General features: G+C 34.6%; 2 protein-coding genes across 2 annotated transcripts; both read right to left on the bottom strand.

Moving 5' to 3' along the window:
* Positions 1 to 265: 265 nt before the first annotated feature.
* On the bottom strand, positions 266 to 1,562 carry LOC106315854 (glutathione S-transferase F3-like). Its single transcript, XM_013753682.1, has 3 exons — positions 1,312 to 1,562; positions 1,166 to 1,214; positions 266 to 909 (listed from the first exon to the last, which is right to left on the bottom strand). The coding sequence occupies exons 1-3, from the start codon at positions 1,459 to 1,461 to the stop codon at positions 467 to 469; spliced, it is 642 nt and encodes a 213-aa protein (XP_013609136.1). The 5' UTR covers positions 1,462 to 1,562; the 3' UTR covers positions 266 to 466.
* Positions 1,563 to 5,948: 4,386 nt separating this feature from the next.
* Positions 5,949 to 7,380, bottom strand: LOC106313792 (thylakoid lumenal 16.5 kDa protein, chloroplastic). The gene is made up of 4 exons (XM_013751705.1): positions 6,986 to 7,380; positions 6,483 to 6,622; positions 6,297 to 6,369; positions 5,949 to 6,199 (listed from the first exon to the last, which is right to left on the bottom strand). The coding sequence occupies exons 1-4, from the start codon at positions 7,320 to 7,322 to the stop codon at positions 6,090 to 6,092; spliced, it is 660 nt and encodes a 219-aa protein (XP_013607159.1). The 5' UTR covers positions 7,323 to 7,380; the 3' UTR covers positions 5,949 to 6,089.
* Between the last annotated feature and the right edge of the window lie 1,123 nt (positions 7,381 to 8,503).

The raw sequence follows: 8,503 nt of genomic DNA on the forward strand, positions 1-8,503 counted from the left end.
TGATAAAAACACAAACTTGCTGCTCTAATGGTTTCTGTCATTTATAGGGATGTGAATAGTTCCAAATATCTTATGTGTTTTTTTTTTTTATCTGAGTTTAAAGCTAAAGACAGATCTCTTACATGTCATTTTCAGACAAATGAGACTGTTAAGGATAAGAACGTCCAAAGTCTTAGGTCAATCAAACTTGCACTAAAAGTCTTCCTATACTATTCTCACTAATCAGTAACTTTATAGTTAATGCATCACGGTCTATGTATTAATAAAAACTAATTATGTTGTTTTATTATAGACGAGCTTGAATATTAGATGTAAAGTTTTTGATTCAACAAAGATCTCTCAGGAACACACACATACACAACTGAGAACAAACAGAGGACACAACAGGCAGCCACTTATTTTCTCTCGAGTATTATTATTATTGTGACTGAAGCAGAACCATTATGTTTTCACTTTCAGAAATTTCTCACTGATGGATCTTCTGTGAAGCTGGCCTCTTGGTGACCTCAGCCACCCACTCATTGACACGTGGACGCTCGGCGAAGAGCTTCTTGGTGGGAGTTCCAAGCAAGTATTGAATCACAGGAATGTGGTGAAGATCGGTCAAAGTAAAAGTGTCACCAGCCAAATATTTGAACTCCTTGAGCCTAGCCTCGTAGACATCAAGGACCTTGGCTAACTTAGCCTCTTCTTCTGCAACAACGGCCTGGTCAGTTGTCAAGCCAACGAAGTTCTTGATCACTTGTTCCCAAACAAGCTTTGAAGCCACTGGGTCGAACTGGTGAGCTTCTACTTCCATACCAATGGCCATGATCGCATAGTGGGCTGGGTTCTTGAAGTCTGCTGGGAGAAGGTTGGTTCCTTGGCTTTCGTATCGGTGAGCTATGTACTGAGTAATGGCTCTTGATTCTACATAAAAGAGCCAAATCATGTTAGTGAAATTTTCTTTTAATGCATGTATTTTTGCATGCGGGTTGGGTTCGGTTAGTTCGGGTTATTCGGCTCATTTAGTTCAGTCTCCGGTTTGACATAATTCTTCCGAATTTATCCGATATAAAATTCGGTTCGGTATCTGGTTAGTTCAGTTTTTTGAAAATCCTATCGAACTTAACCAAAGTTTTTGATTTCGGTTAGAAGATGAGATGGTGCACTAAAACGGTCTTACCGAAGAGTTTGAGGTCTCCATCTTCAAAGGCTGGGACTTTACCAAAAGGCTGTAGTATCAACCAAACGCAAAACACTCAAGATTCGGACAAGATTCATCAAAACAGCTGGTCTTGTCTTTAGAGCAACACATATAGATATACTTACGTTGCGGGAAAGGAAAGGCTCTTTCTTGTGCTCACCGTCCTTGAGGTCGATATTAACGAGCTCAAAGTCAAGGTTCTTCTCGTGGAGGGCGAGGAGGACTCTCCTGGTGGAAGTGGAAGCAGCGTTTCCAAAAACCTTGATACCTGCCATTAGTTTGGGTACTAAGAAAAACTATTTGAAGACTGAGAGAGAAAGAGACTCGAAGTGATGTGTTTGATGTTGAAGGTAAAGGTGATGAATCAAGAACAAGTAGTGATGGTATTTATACACTTGAAAACAGAGCATTTCATGCATTGTCATCAATGTTTAATATTTTGTTTAACAGATGGATAATGCATCTGGAAGACCGTCGCAAACCAATATTGACTTGTCTTCTTAGGGTGATTTATTCAAAGTTGAATTGGATTGTTGAAAACGTCTGCATATTTGTTTGTTTTTACATTTATCTGGTTATGGTATATAGTTTTTTAATAAAGCATTCAATGTCATTAGAGAAAAGATCAAAACAGCCATGTTGACTCAAGCTTCATCTAGTACTAACATCACATTCCTTGGTTGCTATCGAGTTCGAGTAGTTTTGATATGCTTTAAATCGGCATGCCTTGTCGGTTAATGGGGTTTTATTCATGTAAATTTCGATAGAACAACGGTATACAGTATGTTTAATCCCGGTTTTGGTCAGTGATTTTTCTAGTGGTTAAATACGAAGGTATCATTAATGAATAATTTATTTATTTTTATATAATTAACTATTAAACATTGATTAATTATAATAAAAACATTTAAAAAGAAAAACTTTTTTGACAAAAACAATTCATGTCTTTTCTATTATTATCCAAACTAATATATTTTCAGTAGATAAATTTTTGAACATATATTTATCGAGTAAAATATTGAATTTTGAATTAAAAATCATTAAATAGTCTCGATAATTATAAATTTATATATTAGCTATGTTTTGATAAACATAATTGAAGATCCTGATAATTAATGAAAAAGTAAAATTTAAAAAGAAAAAACACAACCAAAATTATATATAAAAAGATTTTTATAGTATTATTTACACAACATGGTTAAATTTGTTTATGTAAATATATTAGTGAAAGGCTGCATCATATATATAAATAGGTTTATGTTAAATTTGTTATTGATTTTGTAAATGTATGATAATAAATTATTTTGTTGGTCTTTAAATTAATAATACATTTATTAATAAATATTAGTAAGATAATTTTGTCCGCATGGCGGTCTAGATACCTAGTTTTATTTGTAAAGTTAAAAAAATATCCAATAATTAAAATAATTGATGATAAATCTTGTTTTCTTTGATTTGAAATCCTGATTTTCTTATAAATAAACATTTAATTAGAATATTAGACTACCGAGATTCCACTTTTAAGTTTATTAGCATTTTCTCAATGGGTTTATACCCCAAGAAATCATTCCACTAGAGAAGCTCTTGTGTCTAAGAACTGAATCAATGAAAACTTCAAAGGCTAAAAGCATTAAACACCATCTGGATTTCCAGTAAAAATGGAACATAAACATTCTGATTGACATTTCTTAGAGCATCGAGAACAATGTACATTCCTTCAAAAAATCACAAGAGCATCAAGAACAATGAATCAATTCAGACGTTTAAAATAAAATAAAATATGACTGTTGAAATGGTTAGGTAAATTTTGACCGTTCTGATCAATTTTTCTTGGGAATACAAGTTGTCACTCAAAAAAAGAGGTTTCATTCACAAGTCGCATGCATGACAGACTATTACCGAGTCCCGAAAAATATGACCGTTACACGGTAAGAAAACTTATTACTTTTGTCATAAATTTTATTTTTCCTTTTGTAGCATTAACTACAAAAAAAATATACAACGGACAGAAATTTCCCTTTTCCTTCTATAAATACTCACTCTTGCTTCACTCAACACATCAGTACTTCCCCCTCTTTAATTTCTCTATAAAAATTGTTGTTTCTTCTCGAGCAAAACTTTTCTTTTTTTTGAAAAAATAATATTTTGTTATGTGAAACTTATCTATTGCATCACATGCTTCGTAGCACTTACTGTGTCCTTCTGGAGGATTTTCTGGCTGTAAACAGAGGTTATTACCAGAGCGGGGACGAGAGAGGGCGAGCCAAATGACGGAGCCATCTAGGTCATGGAGAGGTTTACGAGCCCCTTCTCGAGCAAAGCTCTGTGGAACGTTTTATGAGGAAAGCATCACGTTTCGAGTCAAAGATCGACGTCAGATCCGGTCAGTTTCTCCTTTTTTTTTTTTTTTTTGGCTAAGAAAAATGTTTTTCTTTCACTTTTTCTTTTGAATTAAATTTTGATAATATATATATGTATACATTGCACAATTCTGCCCATAAAAATTTATATGGTCCGTTGCATATAAGTTTAATATGTTATTTGCATTGTAAATTTAAGACTTAGACTAACTTTTATTTTGGAGAAAAGTGTAGGTGATAAATTTCGATATGTTGAAAACAAACCAAACTTTTGCACTCTGTCTATGGAATTTCTATGGTCCGTTAGACGTGTATATATGATTAACATGTTTTTTTGTATTGTAAATTTGACACTTGCACTAATTTTCATTTTGGAAAAAGTCTAGGCATTAAATTTCAATATGTTGAAACAAACCAAACTGTTGCATCATGTCCATATAATTTTTTATGGTCTTATTAAAAATGTATATATATTTAATATATTTTTAAGTATTAATTTTAAAAGTTTTCCGAGTATGCAAAGTGTTTTGATTTAACTAAAGTTTTCAATAATATGTCTAATATGCTTTTTCTTATTGTAAATTTGACAAGGGAAGAGCAAGCCAAATAAGAAAGCCAGGAGAGGTTTACAAGCACCAAGTTTCGAGGAGGTGATCAAAGTTATTGATAAGAAGGAATCAGAGATCAAGGAGATACCGAAACAGAAGAGTATCAGGAAACTCAAAAGTAAGCCACAGTGGAGCTGAGGATCACGTTTACAGCATAGCGAGATTCCTTAAACAGAGAGAGCTCAAGAATGCATTTACAATAACTTTAACATACGTTGGGGGTTAGATAAAATTTTCTTAACAATTTGTAATAGCTAAGTTTATATTTCCCGAAATCAGAGTTTAATATTTCAGACTGAAGCTTGCAAGTGAAACAGAATCATTAGAAGATAAACTTTCAAACATTAATTTTATAAAGTGATTTAGTGCGGTCATGTGGAGTTTATAGAACTATTAAGCATGGATCCTCATAAAAATAGTAGAACTGTTTATTATGAAAGTATATGCGTAATTTTTTTTTTTGAAACACTACTTATATTAATTCAAACGTTCGAAACAGGGTTTGTTGCTGCCATAATGGCCAGCTCCGGGGATAAAACATTCTTTGCCAGTCCATCCGCTACACTGTTTCTCTCACGCGAGATCCAGGTGAACGAGATGGATTCAAAAGAAGAGGCAATAGAATAAATGTCAGCTAAAATGCCATACAAACCAACTAGTGGGGAGCGCAAGTTAATAGCTTTGATCAGGATCGCCGAATCCGACTCACATCTAAGCTTGGGGAGGCCAATTTCTCTGCACTTTAGGAGGGCTTCCCTCATCGCCAGTCCAAGAGGGGACTCAACATGCTGCGCAGTGGTCGTGGTCGAGGATTGGGAGACTCCCTCCTCTCGATTAGTTGTCCATCCTAGCCCTGCAATTTTTAAATTCTCGTTCCAGGCAGCATCGGTTCTCACCAAAACGCAGTCATGAAGCGGGGGTCTGGGTGGTAGTGCTTGTTTTGTTGCAGACAGCTGAATTTGGCTAGATATCCATTCTCGGGTGCAAGCGGTTGCTCTGGATATTGTTTCCTCCACCATGATGATCTTTCCTTCAAAAACTAACTTGTTACGAGCTAGCCATAGTTGCCAAATGATCCAAGGGGCAAGGGCTCCTGTAGAAATTCCAGTCGGTGGCAAGTTTTTCCTTGAGCAGAAGCTGCTCCAGTTGCTCCTTAAATCTATGGATCCACTGTATTCAATGCTTGGGGAGACAGGGGCTGATTCCCAAACCTGTCTAGCAAAGTCGCAATGAAAAAGCAGATGATCAATAGATTCAGGTAGATTACATCGTTTGCACTGTCCATTGGTGTTGATTCCCCGGGCTTTGAGAGCTTCGCCCACAGGTTGCGCCCCATGAAGCGCTTTCCAGATGAACAGCTTGATCTCTGGTGCTGTTTGGATTTTCCAAACATTCTTCTTCCAGTCGTAGGATGCATCCTCCGTGCTTACTGTATCCTCTGCGGTTCGAGAAGAGAGGACTGCAGCATAGCCGGTTTTGGTAGAGTAATCTCCTGTTTCAGTGCTCAGCCATGAGAGTTTGTCCGGAGCCCCAGTTAAGCTTGGCTTAATGGCTAAAATTCTCTGTTCCTCAAATGGGAGCACACGCTGGATCATCCCAATATCCCATTCATTTCGGTCCGGGAGCATGAGGTCAGACACTGTGAGATGTGAGAATTCTCTCGGTGGTGGTAATAGTTTTCATAATTTACAATAAAACAATAAGGTAAGGAATTTTCCTTTTAAATGGGGCACTCAAACTCTTATGTCATAAAAAATCTTTTTTAATTCAATTTGAATGTGCATGCAAGGCAAGTATGAACAAAATGTATAAAGATTAAAAAATGACATAACCAAAGATGTTTAGAAGATGGGGATTTTCAAAGGAAAAACTTTCTCTTGTTGACAATCTTCAGAAAATTACACATAAAAGTAAACAATTGGTAGCCAGAGTCTATCAGATGCCCTTGAGCTGTCCTAAAAGACCAGTCAAGCTCGACCATTTCTCAAACGCACTAGCCGATGACACGAACGCGAGCTTAGATGACTCTAGATCGTTCTTGTTCACTGCGTAACCAAGTTTCAAGAACATCTTTAATATGATTTTAAACGGATAATATTTGATTCTTGTGAAAGGTGAAGTAAAAGAAGAATAAGAACGAACCTGATGTAACAAGAGAAGCTAAAGATGAATTAAACGTTTCCACCTCTGTATTCTCTTCTGGACTTGCACTCAACTGTCATAAGAACACAAAGAAGTAGCTTCAACATTAAATAACCAAACCATTAAACAAAAGTCTTAACTTATAATATGGAAATGTTAAAAAGAAGCAAAACTTATAATATGGACCTTTGTGAAAGCCAAATTAGCCGTTTTGACCCATTCGGTATCACTGCCATTCCCCAAAACCAAACCTGCAGCTGGTAGATCATTGTTCTCAATGGCTTGTCCTACTTTGCTTAAATTGTAAACAAGATCCTGCAAATACCCTGCAACAACACACATACTAGATGCTTTTAGGTGAATAAACCAATTAATAACAATGAAGTAGCTTCAAAGTTTGTAATTTTCTTCTACACATAACCCAAAACTAAAAATTGCAATTTACAATTTTTTTTTTTTGCAATTTCTTATCAACAAAAAGACAGAACATAACAAGAACCTAGTTTTGTTTTGTCCAAAAAAAAAAAAAAACAAGAACCTAGTTTTGCAATACAACACACACAATGAATTATTATTTTTTTGGGTAAAATGTTAAATAATTTGCAATTTTCTTATCAACACATAAGACACAACGTAACAAGAACCAAGTTTTGCAATAACACACTCAGACAAAGATTTTGAAGAAGTACCCTTTTCTTTAACAGCAGAGTTAAGAACAGCTTGTCTCTCGATCCTCTTTTTCCGGTCTTGCTTCACTTTCTCCAGAAGCTCTTCATCGTCATCAGCTTCGAGGATCGCTGCATTCGCGTCGCGGCTTCTCCTGTCGTTATTACCAACGAGACCAACCGCGAGAAATGTGCTCATGAAACCAAGAGACAGCTCTCGTCTGTTCCACGACAGAGACGGTGTCTGGTTCTTGATGTTTCCTGAGCATGCGATTTGGTTGTTCTTGGAAGAAGTTGATGAAGAGAGATTTGAGGAGATGAATGAGTTTAAGGCTGAAGGACAAAGGAGTGACTTCGCCATTGTTCAAATTTTTTACTTGGCATTGTTGGAGGATTGGTTTATGGTTTTAGATGATGATAAGGTCTCTCTAGCTAGACTTGTTGCGTTGTATTGTTTTCCTCCAATCATTCACTCTCACCTAGGCATGGAGTTCGGTTTATACGGTTAGTTTGGTTAGGATGATTCGGGTTTTGGTTAATTGGGAAATTGGTTGGTTCGGTTTTCTAAAACTATCCCAAATTAAACCAAAGATTTTAATTTTTTTTTTTGTCACAGAGATTTTAATTTTTAATGATATTATAGTTTAACGCAGCGTTTGAATTTATTAAAATGAAAATGTTAACTAAACAGGTAAGATATCTACCTTGCTAAAAACACAAAGATTGTATAACAATAATCTAGTCCTTCAATAGTATTTTACTATTTGTGTATTTGAAAATATTATCTTTGAAAAATATTCATTAAAGGTAATCTTTAAAATTTAGTTTTTGATTAATTAGTTTAAAAACTAACTAAGTGATAATATTTTCAGTATCTTTGTTAATAAATATGTACATTTTAAATGTAATTTTTTAAATTTAAACACGAAATTTTGAAAGCCTAAAAACTTTATCCATCTAACAAACACTAAAGATAATTAATTAATTTTGTTTTTTAAAATATGTTAAAATATCAAAATATTAAACATATAATAATGAGCTTTAAAACAGCAAGTTAAAATATAGGCAAATAATTAAGAAACATAACTGTAACTATGCAACAAGTAATATGAAAAGGTTAATTATAGAAAAGAAATATATTACAACACGGCAAAGAAGGGGCATAAAAGTAAATAACGTTGAAAGGTTTCCTTACATGAAAAACCTCAAAACGCAGCGTTTTAACGTATTGAAATGAAAACTAGGGGTGTTCAATCCGGATATCGGTTCGGTTTCAGTTCGGTTTTTTTCGGTTTTCGGTATTTCGGTTAGTAAAATATAACTACCATTCTAAATCCATATTTACTTCGGTTCGGTTCGGTTTATATACCGTCAGTTTTCGGTTTATTCGGTTTTATACCAAAAAACATAATTATTTAGTTTGAGATCATATAAAATGAATTTTAGAGTCATATTGTCAACACAATCATTTATTAAAAATATATTATATGTTCAAATAAATGAACAAAAACGTAAAAATGCTTCTACCATCAAATAAAATCA

Source organism: Brassica oleracea, chromosome C9, assembly GCF_000695525.1.
Source record: "Brassica oleracea var. oleracea cultivar TO1000 chromosome C9, BOL, whole genome shotgun sequence".
Classification (NCBI taxonomy): Eukaryota; Viridiplantae; Streptophyta; class Magnoliopsida; order Brassicales; family Brassicaceae; genus Brassica; species Brassica oleracea.